General features: G+C 61.5%; 1 protein-coding gene across 1 annotated transcript in view; it reads right to left on the bottom strand.

The window, feature by feature from the left end:
- Nucleotides 1-16,622, bottom strand: part of slc2a15b (solute carrier family 2 member 15b) — a 393,270-nt gene extending 376,648 nt beyond the window's left edge. The window contains exon 1 of the mRNA XM_070874938.1: nt 16,496-16,622. Within this exon, the coding sequence (XP_070731039.1) occupies nt 16,496-16,606 (111 nt within the window). The 5' untranslated portion in view covers nt 16,607-16,622. The remainder of the gene's footprint in view (nt 1-16,495) is intronic.
- Nucleotides 16,623-17,476: the final 854 nt, after the last annotated feature.

Below are 17,476 nucleotides of genomic sequence, written 5' to 3'. Positions count from 1 at the left end.
GGGTCAAGGGGGGAGTGGGTCAAGGGTGGGAGTAGGTCAAGGGGTGGTAGTGGGTCAGAGGGGGAGTGTGTCAGGGGGCAGTGGGTCAAGTGGGTAGTGGGTCAAGGGGGGAGCAGGTCAGGGGGCAGTGGGTCAAGGGGGGGAGTGGGTCAAGGGGGGGAGTGGGTCAAGAGGGGAGTGGTCAAGGGGAGGGAGTGGGTCAAGGGGAGTGATTGAGCCAGGGGGAGGGAGTGGGTCAGGGGGGTGTAGGTCAAGAGGAGGGAGTGGGACAAGGAGGGGGAGTGGTTCAAGGGTGGGGATGGGTCAAGGGGGGGGAGTGGGTCAAGGGGAGGGAATGGGTCAGGGTGGGAGTGGTTCAGGCGGGAGTGGGTCAAGGGGGGAGTGGGTCAAGGGGAGGAGTGTGTCAAGGGGGGGAGTGGGTCAGGGGGAGTGGGTCAAGGGGGGGAGTGGGTCAAGGGGAGGGAGTGAGTCAAGGGGAGGGAGTTGTTCAAGGGGAGGGAGTGGGTCAAAGGGGGCAGTGGGTCAAGGAGGGGAGTGGGTCAAGGGGGGAGTGGGTCAAGGGGGGGAGTGGATCAGGCGGGGGAGTGGGTCAAGGGGGGAGTGGGTCAAGGGGGGGAGTGGATCAGGTGGGGGAGTGGGTCAAGGGGAGGGAGTGGGTCAAGGGGGGGAGTGGATCAAGGGGAGGGAGTGGGTCAAGGGGAGGGAGTGGGTCAAGGGGGTGAGTGGTTCAAGGGGAGGGAGTGGGTCAATGGGAGGGAGTGGGTCAAGGGGGAGTGGGTAAAGGGGGGAGTGGGTCAAGGGGGGAGTGAGTCAAGTGGGCGAGTGGGTCAAGGGGGGGATTGATTCAGTTGGGGAGTGTTCAAGGAGGGGGAGTGGGTCAGTGGTGGAGTGGGGCAAGCGGGGGGAGTAGGACAGGGGGGAGTGGGTCAAGGGGGGAGTAGGTCAAGGGGAGGGAGTCGGCCAAGGGGGGTACTGGGTCAAAGGGAGGGAGTGGGTCAAGGGGGGGAGTGGGTCAAGTGGGGGAGTGGGTCAAGGAGGGTAGGGGGTCAAGGGGGGGATTGGTCAAGGGGAGGGAGTGGGTCAAAGGGAGGGAGTGGGTCAAGGGGGTGTGGGTCAAGTGGGGGAGTGGGTCAAGGGGGGAGTGGGTCAAGTGGGCCAAGGGGGGGAGAGAGGGTCAGGGAGTTGAATGGGTCAAGGGGGGGGGGGTGTGTCAAGGGGGGGGGAGTGTCAAGGGGGTGAGTGAGTCAAGGGGGGAGTCGGTCAAGGGGGTGAATGGGTCAAGGGGGGTGTGGGTCAAGGGGGGGAGTGGGTCAAGGGGGGTGAATGGGTCAAGGGGGGGAGTGGATAAAGGGGGGAATGAGTCAAGGGGGGGAGTGGTTCAAGTGGGGGAGTGTGTCAAGGGTGGGAGTGGGTCAAGTGGGGGAGTGGGTCAAGGGGGGAGTGGGTCAAGTGGGGGAGTGGGTCAAGGAGGGGAGTGGGCCAAGGGTGGGAGTGGGTCAGGTGGGGAAGTGGGTCAATGGGGGGAGTGGGTCAATTGGGGGAGTGGGTCAAGGGGGGAGTGGGTCAAGGGGGAGTGAGTCAAGGGGCGAGTGGGTCAAGTGGGGGAGTGGGTTAAGGGGGGGGAGTGGGTCAAGGGGTGGAGTGGGTCAAGGGGAGAGAATGCGTCAAGGGGGGAGTGCGTCAAAGGGAGGGAGTGGGTCGGGGGGAAGTGGGTCAAGGCGAGGGAGTGGTTCAAGGGGGGGGAGTGGGGAAAGGGGGGGAGTGGGTCAAGGGGGGAGTGTGTCAAGGGGAGGGAGTGGGTCAAGGGGGGGGAGTGGGTCAAGGGGAGGGAGTGGTTCAAGGGGAGAGAGTGGGTCGGGGGGGAGTGGGTCAAGTGGGGGAGTGGGTCAGGGGGGAGTGGGTCAAGGGGAGGGAGTGGGTCAAGGCGAGGTAGTGGGTCAGGGGGGAGTGGGTCAAGGGGGAGTGAGTCAAGGGGAGAGTGGGTCAGGGGGGAGTGTGTCAAGGGGGGGAGTGGATCAAGGCGATGGAGTGGGTCAAGGAAGGGGAGTGGGTCAAGGGGGGGTGTGTGTCAGGGGGGGATTGCGTCAACGGGGGGAGTGGGTCAGGTGGGAGTGGGTCAAGGGGGGAGTGGGTCAAGGGTGGGAGTAGGTCAAGGGGTGGTAGTGGGTCAGAGGGGGAGTGTGTCAGGGGGCAGTGGGTCAAGGGGGCAGTGGGTCAAGGGGGGAGCAGGTCAGGGGGGAGTGGGTCAAGGGGGGGAGTGGGTCAAGGGGGGGAGTGTGTCATGAGGGGAGTGGGTCAAGGGGAGGGAGTGGGTCAAGGGGAGTGATTGAGCCAGGGGGAGGGAGTGGGTCAGGGGGGTGTAGTTCAAGAGGAGGGAGTGGGACAAGGAGGGGGAGTGGTTCAAGGGTGGGGATGGGTCAAGGGGGGGGTGTGGGTCAAGGGGAGGGAGTGGGTCAGGGAGGGAGTGGTTCAGGCGGGAGTGGGTCAAGGGGGGAGTGGGTCAAGGGGAGGAATGTGTCAAGGGGGGGAGTGGGTCAGAGGGAGTGGGTCAAGGGGGGGGTGGGTCAAGTTGGGGAGTGGGTCAAGGGGAGGGAGTGCGTCAAGGGTTGGAGTGGGTTAAGGGGAGGGAGTAGGTCAAGGGAGGGAGTGGGTCAAGGGGAGGGAGTGAGTCAAGGGGAGGGAGTTGTTCAAGGGGAGGGAGTGGGTCAAAGGGGGCAGTGGGTCAAGGGGGGGAATGGGTCAAGGGGGGAGGGGGTCAAGGGGGGGAGTGGATCAGGCGGGGGAGTGGGTCAAGGGGGGAGTGGGTCAAGGGGGGGAGTGGATCAGGCAGGGGAGTGGGTCAAGGGGAGGGAGTGGGTCAAGGGGGGGAGTGGGTCAAGGGGGTGAGTGGGTCAAGGGGAGGGAGTGGGTCAAGGGGGTGAGTGGTTCAAGGGGAGGGAGTGGGTCAATGGGAGGGAGTGGTTCAAGGGGGAGTGGGTAAAGGGGGGAGTGGGTCAAGGGGGGAGTGAGTCAAGTGGGCGAGTGGGTCAAGGGGAGGAGTGATTCAGTGGGGGAGTGTTCAAGGAGGAGGAGTGGGTCAGTGGTGGAGTGGGCCAAGCAGGGGGAGTAGGACAGGGGGGAGTGGGTCAAGGGGGGAGTGGGTCAAGGGGAGGGTGTCGGCCAATGGGGGTACTGGCTCAAAGGGAGGGAGTGGGTAAAGGGTGGAGTGGGTCAAGGAGGGGAGTGGGTCAAGGGGGTGAATGGGTCAAGGGGGGTGTGGGTCAAAGGGGGGAGTGGGTCAAGGGGGGTGAATGGGTCAAGGGGGGGAGTGGATAAAGGGGGGAATGGGTCAAGGGGGGGAGTGGTTCAAGTGGGGGAGTGTGTCAAGGGTGGGAGTGGGTCAAGTGGGGGAGTGGGTCAAGGGGGGAGTGGGTCAAGTGGGGGAGTGGGTCAAGGAGGGGAGTGGGCCAAGGGTGGGAGTGGGTCAGGTGGGGAAGTGGGTCAATGGGGGGAGTGGGTCAATTGGGGGAGTGGGTCAAGGGGGGGAGTGGGTCAAGGGGGAGTGAGTCAAGGGGGGAGTGGGTCAAGTGGGGGAGTGGGTCAAGGGGGGGAGTGGGTCAAGGGGGGGAGTGGGTCAAGGGGAGAGAATGCGTCAAGGGGGGAGTGCGTCAAAGGGAGGGAGTGGGTCGGGGGGAAGTGGGTCAAGGCGAGGGAGTGGTTCAAGGGGGGTGAGTGGGGAAAGGGGGGGAGTGGGTCAAGGGGAGGAGTGTGTCAAGGGGAGGGAGTGGGTCAAGGGGGGGGGAGTGGGTCAAGGGGAGGGAGTGGTTCAAGGGGAGGGAGTGGGTCGGGGGGCAGTGGGTCAAGTGGGGGAGTGGGTCAGGGGGGAGTGGGTCAAGGGGAGGGAGTGGGTCAAGGCGAGGTAGTGGGTCAGGGGGGAGTGGGTCAAGGGGGTGTGAGTCAAGGGGGTAGTGGGTCAGGGGGGAGTGTGTCAAGGGGGGGAGTGGATCAAGGCGATGGAGTGGGTCTAGGAAGGGGAGTGGGTCAAGGGGGGGTGTGGGTCAGGGGGGGATTGCGTCAACGGGGGGAGTAGGTCAGGTGGGAGTGGGTCAAGGGCGGAGTGGGTCAAGGGTGGGAGTAGGTCAAGGGGTGGTAGTGGGTCAGAGGGGGAGTGTGTCAGGGAGCAGTGGGTCAAGGGGGCAGTGGGTCAAGGGGGGGAGTGGGTCAAGGGGGGAGTGGGTCAAGAGGGGAGTGGGTCAAGGGGAGGGAGTGGGTCAAGGGGGGAGTGGGTCAAGTGGGCCAAGGGGGCGGAGAGGGTCAGGGAGTTGAATGGGTCAAGGGGGTGGTGTGTCAAGGGGGGGAGAGTGTCAAGGGGGTGAGTGAGTCAAGGGGTGGGAGTCGGTCAAGGGGCTGAATGGGTCAAGGGGGGTGTGGGTCAAGGGGGGGAGTGGGTCAAGGGGGGTGAATGGGTCAAGGGGGGGAGTGGATAAAGGGGGGGTGGGTCAAGTTGGGGAGTGGGTCAAGGGGAGGGAGTGCGTCAAGGGTTGGAGTGGGTTAAGGCGAGGGAGTGGTTCAAGGCGGGGGGAGTGGGGAAAGGGGGGGAGTGGGTCAAGGGGGGGGAGTGTGTCAAGGGGAGGGAGTGGGTCAAGGGGGGGGAGTGGGTCAAGGGGAGGGAGTGGTTCAAGGGGAGGGAGTGGGTCGGGGGGGAGTGGGTCAAGTGGGGGAGTGGGTCAGGGGGGAGTGGGTCAAGGGGAGGGAGTGGGTCAAGGCGAGGTAGTGGGTCAGGGGGGAGTGGGTCAAGGGGGAGTGAGTCAAGGGGGGAGTGGGTCAGGGGGGAGTGTGTCAAGGGGGGGAGTGGATCAAGGCGATGGAGTGGGTCAAGGAAGGGGAGTGGGTCAAGGGGGGGTGTGGGTCAGGGGGGGATTGCGTCAACGGGGGGAGTGGGTCAGGTGGGAGTGGGTCAAGGGGGGAGTGGGTCAAGGGTGGGAGTAGGTCAAGGGGTGGTAGTGGGTCAGAGGGGGAGTGTGTCAGGGGGCAGTGGGTCAAGGGGGCAGTGGGTCAAGGGGGGAGCAGGTCAGGGGGGAGTGGGTCAAGAGGGGGAGTGGGTCAAGGGGGGGAGTGGGTCATGAGGGGAGTGGGTCAAGGGGAGGGAGTGGGTCAAGGGGAGTGATTGAGCCAGAGGGAGGGAGTGGGTCAGGGGGGTGTAGTTCAAGAGGAGGGAGTGGGACAAGGAGGGGGAGTGGTTCAAGGGTGGGGATGGGTCAAGGGGGGGGAGTGGGTCAAGGGGAGGGAGTGGGTCAGGGAGGGAGTGGTTCAGGCGGGAGTGGGTCAAGGGGGGAGTAGGTCAAGGGGAGGAGTGTGTCAAGGGAGGGAGTGGGTCAGGGGGAGTGGGTCAAGGGGGGGGGTGGGTCAAGTTGGGGAGTGGGTCAAGGGGAGGGAGTGCGTCAAGGGTTGGAGTGGGTTAAGGGGAGGGAGTAGGTCAAGGGGGGGAGTGGGTCAAGGGGAGGGAGTGAGTCAAGGGGAGGGAGTTGTTCAAGGGGAGGGAGTGGGTCAAAGGGGGCAGTGGGTCAAGGGGGGGAATGGGTCAAGTGGGGAGTGGGTCAGGGGGGGGAGTGGATCAGGCGGGGGAGTGGGTCAAGGGGGGAGTGGGTCAAGGGGGGGAGTGGATCAGGCAGGGGAGTGGGTCAAGGGGAGGGAGTGGGTCAAGGGGGGGAGTGGGTCAAGGGGAGGGAGTGGGTCAAGGGGAGGGAGTGGGTCAAGGGGGTGAGTGGTTCAAGGGGAGGGAGTGGGTCAATGGGAGGGAGTGGTTCAAGGGTGAGTGGGTAAAGGGGGGAGTGGGTCAAGGGGGGAGTGAGTCAAGTGGGCGAGTGGGTCAAGGTGGGGAGTGATTCAGTGGGGGAGTGTTCAAGGAGGGGGAGTGGGTCAGTGGTGGAGTGGGCCAAGCGGGGGGAGTAGGACAGGGGGGAGTGGGTCAAGGGGGGAGTAGGTCAAGGGGAGGGAGTCGGCCAAGGCGGGTACTGGGTCAAAGGGAGGGAGTGGGTAAAGGGTGGAGTGGGTCAAGGAGGGGAGTGGGTCAAGGGGGGGAGTGGGTCAAGTGGGGGAGTGGGTCAAGGAGGGTAGGGGGTCAAGGGGGGGATTGGTCAAGGGGAGGGAGTGGGTCAAAGGGAGGGAGTGGGTCAAGGGGGTGTGGGTCAAGTGGGGGAGTGGGTCAAGGGGGAAGTGGGTCAAGTGGGCCAAGTGGGGGGGGAGAGGGTCAGGGAGTTGAATGGGTCAAGGGGGGGGTGGTGTCATGGGGGGGAGAGTGTCAAGGGGGTGAGTGAGTCAAGGGGGGGAGTCGGTCAAGGGGTGGTAGTGGGTCAGAGGGGGAGTGTGTCAGGGGGCAGTGGGTCAAGGGGGCAGTGGGTCAAGGGGGGAGCAGGTCAGGGGGGAGTGGGTCAAGGTGGGGAGTGGGTCAAGGGGAGGGAGTGGGTCAAGGGGGGTGTGGGTCAAGGGGGGGAGTTGGTCAAGGGGGGTGAATGGGTCAAGGGGTGGTAGTGGGTCAGAGGGGGAGTGTGTCAGGGGCAGTGGGTCAAGGGGGCAGTGGGTCAAGGGGGGAGCAGGTCAGGGGGGAGTGGGTCAAGGGGGGGAGTGGGTCAAGGGGAGGGAGTGGGTCAAGGGGAGTGATTGAGCCAGGGGGAGGGAGTGGGTCAGGGGGGTGTAGGTCAAGAGGAGGGAGTGGGACAAGGAGGGGGAGTGGTTCAAGGGTGGGGATGGGTCAAGGGGGGGGAGTGGGTCAAGGGGAGGGAGTGGGTCAGGGAGGGAGTGGTTCAGGCGGGAGTGGGTCAAGGGGGGAGTGGGTCAAGGGAAGGAGTGTGTCAAGGGGGGGAGTGGGTTAGGGGGAGTGGGTCAAGGGGGGGGTGGGTCACGTTGGGGAGTGGGTCAAGGGGAGGGAGTGCGTCAAGGGTTGGAGTGGGTTAAGGGGAGGGAGTAGGTCAAGGGGGGGAGTGGGTCAAGGGGAGGGAGTGAGTCAAGGGGAGGGAGTTGTTCAAGGGAAGGAGTGTGTCAAGGGGGGGAGTGGGTCATGAGGGGAGTGGGTCAAGGGGAGGGAGTGGGTCAAGGGGAGTGATTGAGCCAGGGGGAGGGAGTGGGTCAGGGGGGTGTAGGTCAAGAGGAGGGAGTGGGACAAGGAGGGGGAGTGGTTCAAGGGTGTTGATGGGTCAAGGGGGGGGAGTGGGTCAAGGGGAGGGAGTGGGTCAGGGAGGGAGTGGTTCAGGCGGGAGTGGGTCAAGGGGGGAGTGGGTCAAGGGAAGGAGTGTGTCAAGGGGGGGAGTGGGTCAGGGGGAGTGGGTCAAGGGGGGGGTGGGTCAAGTTGGGGAGTGGGTCAAGGGGAGGGAGTGCGTCAAGGGTTGGATTGGGTTAAGGGGAGGGAGTAGGTCAAGGGGGGGAGTGGGTCAAGGGGAGGGAGTGAGTCAAGGGGAGGGAGTTGTTCAAGGGGAGGGAGTGGGTCAAAGGGGGCAGTGGGTCAAGGGGGGGAATGGGTCAAGGGGGGAGTGGGTCAAGGGGGGGAGTGGATCAGGCGGGGGAGTGGGTCAAGGGGGGAGTGGGTCAAGGGGGGGAGTGGATCAGGCAGGGGAGTGGGTCAAGGGGAGGGAGTGGGTCAAGGGGGGGAGTGGGTCAAGGGGAGGGAGTGGGTCAAGGGGAGGGAGTGGATCAAGGGGGTGAATGGGTCAAGGGGGGTGTGGGTCATGGAGTGGAGTGGGTCAAGGGGGGTGAATGGGTCAAGGGGGGGAGTGGATAAAGGGGGGAATGGGTCAAGGGGGGGAGTGGTTCAAGTGGGGGAGTGTGTCAAGGGTGGGAGAGGGTCAAGTGGGGGAGTGGGTCAAGGGGGGAGTGGGTCAAGTGGGGGAGTGGGTCAAGGAGGGGAGTGGGCCAAGGGTGGGAGTGGGTCAGGTGGGGAAGTGGGTCAAGGGGGGGAGTGGGTCAATTGGGGGAGTGGGTCAAGGGGGGGAGTGGGTCAAGGGGGAGTGAGTCAAGGGGGGAGTGGGTCAAGTGGGGGAGTGGGTCAAGGGGGGGAGTGGGTCAAGGGGGGGAGTGGGTCAAGGGGAGAGAATGCGTCAAGGGGGGAGTGCGTCAAAGGGAGGGAGTGGGTCAAGGGGAGGGAGTGGTTCAAGGGGAGGGAGTGCGTCGGGGGGGAGTGGGTCAAGTGGGGGAGTGGGTCAGGGGGGAGTGGGTCAAGGGGAGGGAGTGGGTCAAGGCGAGGTAGTGGGTCAGGGGGGAGTGGGTCAAGGCGGAGTGAGTCAAGGGGGGAGTGGGTCAGGGGGGAGTGTGTCAAGGGGGGGAGTGGATCAAGGCGATGGAGTGGGTCAAGGAAGGGGAGTGGGTCAAGGGGGGGTGTGGGTCAGGGGGGGATTGCGTCAACGGGGGGAGTGGGTCAGGTGGGAGTGGGTCAAGGGGGGAGTGGGTCAAGGGTGGGAGTAGGTCAGGGGGGAGTGGGTCAAGGGGGGGAGTGGGTCAAGGGGAGGGAGTGGGTCAAGGGGAGTGATTGAGCCAGGGGGAGGGAGTGGGTCAGGGGGGTGTAGGTCAAGAGGAGGGAGTGGGACAAGGAGGGGGAGTGGTTCAAGGGTGGGGATGGGTCAAGGGGGGGAGTGGGTCAAGGGGAGGGAGTGGGTCAGGGAAGGAGTGGTTCAGGCGGGAGTGGGTCAAGGGGGGAGTGGGTCAAGGGGAGGAGTGTGTCAAGGGAGGGAGTGGGTCAGGGGGAGTGGGTCAAGGGGGGGGGTGGGTCAAGTTGGGGAGTGGGTCAAGGGGAGGGAGTGCGTCAAGGGTTGGAGTGGGTTAAGGGGAGGGAGTAGGTCAAGGGGGGGAGTGGGTCAAGGGGAGGGAGTGAGTCAAGGGGAGGGAGTTGTTCAAGGGGAGGGAGTGGGTCAAAGGGGGCAGTGGGTCAAGGGGGGGAATGGGTCAAGGGGGGAGTGGGTCAAGGGGGGGAGTGGATCAGGCGGGGGAGTGGGTCAAGGGGGGAGTGGGTCAAGGGGGGGAGTGGATCAGGCAGGGGAGTGGGTCAAGGGGAGGGAGTGGGTCAAGGGGGGGAGTGGGTCAAGGGGAGGGAATGGGTCAAGGGGGTGAGTGGTTCAAGGGGAGGGAGTGGGTCAATGGGAGGGAGTGGGTCAAGGGGGAGTGGGTAAAGGGGGGAGTGGGTCAAGGTGGGAGTGAGTCAAGTGGGCGAGTGGGTCAAGGGGGGGAGTGATTCAGTGGGGGAGTGTTCAAGGAGGGGGAGTGGGTCAGTGGTGGAGTTGGCCAAGCGGGGGGAGTAGGACAGGGGGGAGTGTGTCAAGGGGGGAGTAGGTCAAGGGGAGGGAGTCGGCCAAGGGGGGTACTGGGTCAAAGGGAGGGAGTGGGTAAAGGGTGGAGTGGGTCAAGGAGGGGAGTGGGTCAAGGGGGGGAGTGGGTCAAGTGGGGGAGTGGGTCAAGGAGGGTAGGGGGTCAAGGGGGGATTGGTCAAGGGGAGGGAGTGGGTCAAAGGGAGGGAGTGGGTCAAGGGGGTGTGGGTCAAGTGGGGGAGTGGGTCAAGTGGGGAGTGGGTCAAGTGGGCCAAGGGGGGGGAGAGTGTCAGGGAGTTGAATGGGTCAAGGGGGGCGGGTGTGTCAAGGGGGGGGAGAGTGTCAAGGGGGTGAGTGAGTCAAGGGGGGGAGTCGGTCAAGGGGGTGAATGGGTCAAGGGGGTTGTGTGTCAAGGGGGGGAGTGGGTCAAGGGGGGTGAATGGGTCAAGGGGGGGAGTGGATAAAGGGGGGAATGGGTCAAGGGGGGGAGTGGTTCAAGTGGGGGAGTGTGTCAAGGGTGGGAGTGGGTCATGTGGGGGAGTGGGTCAAGGGGGGAGTGGGTCAAGTGGGGGAGTGGGTCAAGGAGGGGAGTGGGCCAAGGGTGGGAGTGGGTCAGGTGGGGAAGTGGGTCAAGGGGGGGAGTGGGTCAATTGGGGGAGTGGGTCAAGGGGGGGAGTGGGTCAAGGGGGAGTGAGTCAAGGGGGGAGTGGGTCAAGTGGGGGAGTGGGTCAAGGGGGGGAGTGGGTCAAGGGGGGGAGTGGGTCAAGGGGAGAGAATGCGTCAAGGGGGGAGTGCGTCAAAGGGAGGGAGTGGGTCGGGGGGAAGTGGGTCAAGGCGAGGGAGTGGTTCAAGGGGGGGGAGTGGGGAAAGGGGGGGAGTGGGTCAAGGTGCGGAGTGTGTCAAGGGGAGGGAGTGGGTCAAGGGGGGGGAGTGGGTCAAGGGGAGGGAGTGGTTCAAGGGGAGGGAGTGGGTCGGGGTGGAGTGGGTCAAGTGGGGGAGTGGGTCAGGGGGGAGTGGGTCAAGGGGAGGGAGTGGGTCAAGGCGAGGTAGTGGGTCAGGGGGGAGTGGGTCAAGGGGGAGTGAGTCAAGGGGGGAGTGGGTCAGGGGGAAGTGTGTCAAGGGGGGGAGTGGATCAAGGCGATGGAGTGGGTCAAGGAAGGGGAGTGGGTCAAGGCGGGGTGTGGGTCAGGGGGGGATTGCGTCAACGGGGGGAGTGGGTCAGGTGGGAGTGGGTCAAGGGGGGAGTGGGTCAAGGGTGGGAGTAGGTCAAGGGGTGGTAGTGGGTCAGAGGGGGAGTGTGTCAGGGGGCAGTGGGTCAAGGGGGCAGTGGGTCAAGGGGGGAGCAGGTCAGGGGGGAGTGGGTCAAGGGGGGGAGTGGGTCAAGGGGGGGAGTGGGTCATGAGGGGAGTGGGTCAAGGGGAGGGAGTGGGTCAAGGGGAGTGATTGAGCCTGGGGGAGGGAGTGGGTCAGGGGGGTGTAGGTCAAGAGGAGGGAGTGGGACAAGGAGGGGGAGTGGTTCAAGGGTGGGGATGGGTCAAGGGGGTGAATGGGTCAAGGGGGTTGTGGGTCAAGGGGGGGAGTGGGTCAAGGGGGGTGAATGGGTCAAGTGGGGGAGTGGGTCAAGGAGGGGAGTGGGCCAAGGGTGGGAGTGGGTCAGGTGGGGAAGTGGGTCAATGTGGGGAGTGGGTCAATTTGGGGAGTGGGTCAAGGGGGGGAGTGGGTCAAGGGGGAGTGAGTCAAGGGGGGAGTGGGTCAAGTGGGGGTCAAGGGGGGGGAGTGGGTCAAGGGGGGGAGTGGGTCAAGGGGAGAGAATGCGTCAAGGGGGGAGTGCATCAAAGGGAGGGAGTGGGTCGGGGGGAGATGGGTCAAGGCGAGGGAGTGGTTCAAGGGGGGGAGTGGGGAAAAGGGGGGAGTGGGTCAAGGGGGGGAGTGTGTCAAGGGGAGGGAGTGGGTCAAGGGGGGGGAGTGGGTCAAGGGGAGGGAGTGGTTCAAGGGGAGGGAGTGGGTCGGGGGGGAGTGGGTCAAGTGGGGGAGTGGGTCAGGGGGGAGTGGGTCAAGGGGAGGGAGTGGGTCAAGGCGAGGTAGTGGGTCAGGGGGGAGTGGGTCAAGGGGGTCTGAGTCAAGGGGGGAGTGGGTCAGGGGGGAGTGTGTCAAGGGGGTAGTGGATCAAGGCGATGGAGTGGGTCAAGGAAGGGGAGTGGGTCAAGGGGGGGTGTGGGTCAGGGGGGGATTGCGTCAACGGGGGGAGTAGGTCAGGTGGGAGTGGGTCAAGGGGGGAGTGGGTCAAGGGTGGGAGTAGGTCAAGGGGTGGTAGTGGGTCAGAGGGGGAGTGTGTCAGGGGGCAGTGGGTCAAGGGGGCAGTGGGTCAAGGGGGGAGCAGGTCATGGGGGAGTGGGTCAAGGGGGGGAGTGGGTCAAGGGGGGGAGTGGGTCAAGAGGGGAGTGGGTCAAGGGGAGGGAGTGGGTCAAGGGGAGTGATTGAGCCAGGGGGAGGGAGTGGGTCAGGGGGGTGTAGGTCAAGAGGAGGGAGTGGGACAAGGAGGGGGAGTGGTTCAAGGGTGGGGATGGGTCAAGGGGGGGGAGTGGGTCAAGGGGAGGGAGTGGGTCAGGGAGGGAGTGGTTCAGGCGGGAGTGGGTCAAGGGGGGAGTGGGTCAAGGGGAGGAGTGTGTCAAGGGGGGGAGTGGGTCAGGGGGAGTGGGTCAAGGGGGGGGTGGGTCAAGTTGGGGAGTGGGTCAAGGGGAGGGAGTGCGTCAAGGGTTGGAGTGGGTTAAGGGGAGGGAGTAGGTCAAGGGGGGGAGTTGGTCAAGGGGAGGGAGTGAGTCAAGGGGAGGGAGTTGTTCAAGGGGAGGGAGTGGGTCAAAGGGGGCAGTGGGTCAAGGGGGGGAGTGGGTCAAGGGGGGAGTGGATCAAGTGGGCCAAGGGGGGGGAGAGGGTCAGGGAGTTGAATGGGTCAAGGGGGGGGTGTGTCAAGGGGGGGAGAGTGTCAAGGGGGTGAGTGAGTCAAGGGGGGGAGTCGGTCAAGGGGGTGAATGGGTCAAGGGGGTTGTGGGTCAAGGGGGGGAGTGGGTCAAGGGGGGTGAATGGGTCAAGGGGGGGAGTGGATAAAGGGGGGAATGGGTCAAGGGGGGAGTGGTTCAAGTGGGGGAGTGTGTCAAGGGTGGGAGTGGGTCAAGTGGGGGAGTGGGTCAAGGGGGGAGTGGGTCAAGTGGGGGAGTGGGTCAAGGAGGGGAGTGGGCCAAGGGTGGGAGTGGGTCAGGTGGGGAAGTGGGTCAATGTGGGGAGTGGGTCAATTTGGGGAGTGGGTCAAGGGGGGGAGTGGGTCAAGGGGGAGTGAGTCAAGGGGGGAGTGGGTCAAGTGGGGGTCAAGGGGGGGGGAGTGGGTCAAGGGGGGAGTGGGTCAAGGGGAGAGAATGCGTCAAGGGGGGAGTGCATCAAAGGGAGGGAGTGGGTCGGGGGGAAGTGGGTCAAGGCGAGGGAGTGGTTCAAGGGGGGGAGTGGGGAAAGGGGGGGAGTGGGTCAAGGGGGGGAGTGTGTCAAGGGGAGGGAGTGGGTCAAGGGGGGGGAGTGGGTCAAGGGGAGGGAGTGGTTCAAGGGGAGGGAGTGGGTCGGGGGGGAGTGGGTCAAGTGGGGGAGTGGGTCAGGGGGGAGTGGGTCAAGGGGAGGGAGTGGGTCAAGGCGAGGTAGTGGGTCAGGGGGGAGTGGGTCAAGGGGGTGTGAGTCAAGGGGGGAGTGGGTCAGGGGGGAGTGTGTCAAGGGGGTAGTGGATCAAGGCGATGGAGTGGGTCAAGGAAGGGGAGTGGGTCAAGGGGGGGTGTGGGTCAGGGGGGGATTGCGTCAACGGGGGGAGTAGGTCAGGTGGGAGTGGGTCAAGGGGGGAGTGGGTCAAGGGTGGGAGTAGGTCAAGGGGTGGTAGTGGGTCAGAGGGGGAGTGTGTCAGGGGGCAGTGGGTCAAGGGGGCAGTGGGTCAAGGGGGGAGCAGGTCATGGGGGAGTGGGTCAAGGGGGCAGTGGGTCAAGGGGGGGAGTGGGTCAAGAGGGGAGTGGGTCAAGGGGAGGGAGTGGGTCAAGGGGAGTGATTGAGCCAGGGGGAGGGAGTGGGTCAGGGGGGTGTAGGTCAAGAGGAGGGAGTGGGACAAGGAGGGGGAGTGGTTCAAGGGTGGGGATGGGTCAAGGGGGGGGAGTGGGTCAAGGGGAGGGAGTGGGTCAGGGAGGGAGTGGTTCAGGCGGGAGTGTGTCAAGGGGGGAGTGGGTCAAGGGGAGGAGTGTGTCAAGGGGGGGAGTGGGTCAGGGGGAGTGGGTCAAGGGGGGGGTGGGTCAAGTTGGGGAGTGGGTCAAGGGGAGGGAGTGCGTCAAGGGTTGGAGTGGGTTAAGGGGAGGGAGTAGGTCAAGGGGGGGAGTGGGTCAAGGGGAGGGAGTGAGTCAAGGGGAGGGAGTTGTTCAAGGGGAGGGAGTGGGTCAAAGGGGGCAGTGGGTCAAGGGGGGGAGTGGGTCAAGGGGGGAGTGGGTCAAGGGGGGGAGTGGATCAGGCGGGGGAGTGGGTCAAGGGGAGGGAGTGGGTCAAGGGGGGGAGTGGGTCAAGGGGCGGGAGTGGGTCAAGGGGAGGGAGTGGGTCAAGGGGGTGAGTGGTTCAAGGGGAGGGAGTGGGTCAAGGGGAGGGAGTGGGTCAAAGGGGGGAGTGAGTCAAGGTGAGGGAGTGGGTCAAGGGGAGTGAGTGAGTCAAGGGGAGGGAGTGGTTCAAGGGGAGGGAGTGGGTCAAGGGGGGAGTGGGTCAAGGGGGGGAGTGCCTCAAGGGGAGGGAGTGTGTCAAGGGTAGGGAGTGGGTCAAGGGGGGAGAGTGGGTCAAGCGGGTGAGAGAGGAAAGTATAAATATAGAAAAGAGATGATAAAAGGAGAGAAGGATTGACGGAAAGATTGAATGGACAAATGAGTACCTTGGGACTCTGGTGATAGTTGGGTGGTGTAATATCTGCCCCGGTGAGTACGCTCACAGGTTTGTAGAGCTGTTGCATTGTGAGTGGCTTAGCCAGTCACGTGATGTTCACAAGACTCAATAAAACCCCAGCCAGTTGAGTCTAATTCATCCACGATGAGGTATGCAGTTTGTAGGCCAAGTGGATGAACCGGTAATGTGTGGTGTGATTGTTAAACCTTTGCTAATAAACCAACTCGTTCTTAATAGCAATGTGTTGCTATGAATTCTTCAGCAAAAACCCATGAAGCAAATACATTGCAGGAGGGCACAATGAGGCATCGTCACTACACTTGTTGCATTGTCTTCTCTTTGTCGTGTTATTCAAGGAAGCTTAACGCATGTTTCAGCTAAGCCCCCTGCTGGGTGTTTTGAATGAGCTAACTCCTGGCTATTTAGTATTCACCGATAAAGCAGCTGAAGACGATGACATGAGATGCTTGTATTATAAATGATGAACCCCTCTTTGTTTAGCAATAAACATTCCAAGCATTAGGGCAATCAGTCTAGTTTCATAACCGCTGCTTGGCTCGGAGTCAAAAATGCTGCATCTAACTTTACAGAAATATAAAGGAGCAAGATTACATTGATGAATACAAGTGGATGCAGAATGCTACATTCCTTCCATCACATGTTGCTGCTTACTATCTGTCTCAGAGAAAAACACTTTTACTGCAGATTCTGAATTTGAGAGCCAGCAAATAGCCCACACTAAAACGCATCAGATAAATATTGTGAATGGCTTTGGCAGTTGCCACCCCCCCCCAAACAGCTCAGCCATTTTTGTTGTTTCAAGGGGAAAGGCTGATTAAAATTTGAAACAATCAAAAACGATGTTTTTCAACAAAGAGACCAGTTTTTTTTTTTGCACAGTACCTAATCCCATCCCCTCGGACATATTTTGTAGCTCTTCACGCACAATGGGTCAGCCGAATGTGCTGGGTCTGTAGTTTAGGCAAAGGCCACGGCGATTGGCGCACAGGATCCCATAGTCAGCAGCGGGACCGACAGCCCGGTAAAGCTATCTGTTTTTGGTGGTGTTTGATTGCGGGGGGAATGTTGGCTGAAACATCGGGAGAAACACTGCCGTTCTTTGAATAGTGTTGTGGGATCGGTAACACCTACTTTCACACCAACTTGTAGTTATACAGCTCATTTACCAGCATGTTGCCGAGATTGGAGAATTTTAGGTACAAGGAAGGATTGGATAGGCTGGAGTTGTTTTCTTTGGAACAGAGGAGGCTGAGGGGAGATCTGATTGAGGTGTATAAAATTATGAGGGGCCCAGATAGAGTGGACAGGAAGGACCTATTCCCCTTAGCAGAGGGGTCAACAACCAGGGGGCATAGATTTAAAGTAATTTAAAGTTTAGAAGGTATTTGAGTGGCAATGTCTTCACCCGGAGGGTGGTGGGGATCTGGAACTCACTGACTGAAAGGGTGGTAGAGGCAGAAACCCTCATCACATATATAAAAAGTAATTGGATATGCAGGGAAAGTGCCGTAACCTGCAGGGCTATGGACCAAGAGCTGGAAAGTGGGATTAAGATGGATAGCTCTTTGTCGGCCGGTGTGGACACGATGGGCCAAAATGGTCTCCTTCTGTGCTGCAAATTTCTGTGATTCTGTGATTCTGTGATTTAACGTAGTAAACCGTCCCAAGGTGCTTCACGCGAGCGAGTATCAGACAAAATTTGACACCGAGCCACATAAGGAGATATTAGGACAGGTGACCGAAAGCTTGGTCAAAGAGGTAGGTTTTAAAGGAGGAGAGGAGGAGAGATTTAGGGAAGGAATTCCAGAGCTTGGGGCCCAGGCAGATGAAGGCACAGCCGCCAATGATGGAGCGATTATAATCATGGATGCTCAAGAGGCCAGAATGAGAGGAGCGCAGAGATCTCGGAGGATTGTGGGGCTGGAGGTACAGCCTCATCTTATCTGAAAATTGGCACCTCCGGCAGTGCCGTATTCCCTCAGCAGAGAGCCAGCCGAGATCACGTGCGCAAATCTTGGAGTGCGGCCATGTCAACGTGAGCCAATTGAGTACTGTCAACGTGAATTCTATTTACTGGGATTGAGTTGCTATAGAGGGGAACAGAAAGTTTCATAATGTACGTCTCTAAACTTTTTTTTATGTATGCAAAGCGTTATTACACCCAGTTATGGAGAGCTTTAAAGTAAAGGCAAAATAATCAATACAAATGATTTTTTTCTTTGAACAAACTAAAAGTGATAGATTTTTCCCGAGAGACTTCTTACCCCAATGATCTTTCCATTGCTGGAGTCGGAGAGATACGCCTCTTCCACCATAATCACAGCCAGAGACACTCGGCAAAGTGCAACAGTTCCAGCACCAAGACCGAGGATCATTTAATCCCTCACACCTCCCGACTCAACCCCACTTCAAGTGGGATGCAGAAAGCAGGCTGATTGACAGTCCTCTTGGCCAATGGAAGGCGAGAGCGGGCTTTCAGTCAGGCGATGGCACCAATGGGCTGGCGGAGGGCGGGAACCACCAGTTGGTTGTGACTCAGCCCGTCTGCAGAGGAACATTGGAACTATTGCAGCTATCACATGAGGAGAATCAGCATGACAGGGAAAGAAGGAAACCAGTTTTTTTTTAAGCAGGAATGCTGGATGTATTCACCAGATTTCCCCCACGGTTAGCTGCACCTTTTCCGTCACTGCGGTGCAAACCGTCACAGTCTCCAAACTCGGTTGGAGGGAGTGGAATGTTGCCACTTATCATCCCGAACATCTGACCCAGCATCGCTCAATTATTATCAAAGAAATGGGAGTCAATCTGGCTGGGACCCAGCAGACAGCAGCCACAATGCTCTGGTTGTCCTGGGATTATCTCTGCAAAGTGGCCCTTCTAATGTTTATTGCCTCAATTTAAAGGGATGCAGCTCGCAATTTATCTTCCATTATTTAAAAAAAAAACTTTCTGGTGGTTTGCATGACTTTACCGAAAACCTTACCCTCCTCTGTAATGATTCTGCATCGTAAGGTGTAATGTCAACGTTTCTAATTTCCTGACTTGACTATTCCAACGCTCTCCTCCCACGTTCTACCCTCTGTAAACTTGGGCTCACCCAAAACTTGGCTGCCCCGTGTCCTAACTCGCACCGAGTCCCGTTCACCCATCACCCCCTGTGCCCCGTGTCCTAACTCACACCGAGTCCCGCTCACCCATCACCCCCTGTGCTCACTGCCCCGTGTCCTAACTCGCACCGAGTC

This window comes from Pristiophorus japonicus, chromosome 3 (assembly GCF_044704955.1).
Source record: "Pristiophorus japonicus isolate sPriJap1 chromosome 3, sPriJap1.hap1, whole genome shotgun sequence".
Taxonomy (NCBI): domain Eukaryota; kingdom Metazoa; phylum Chordata; class Chondrichthyes; family Pristiophoridae; genus Pristiophorus; species Pristiophorus japonicus.
The sequence above is the reverse complement of the archived record's forward strand: the minus strand, read 5'-3'. Positions and strand labels throughout refer to the sequence as shown.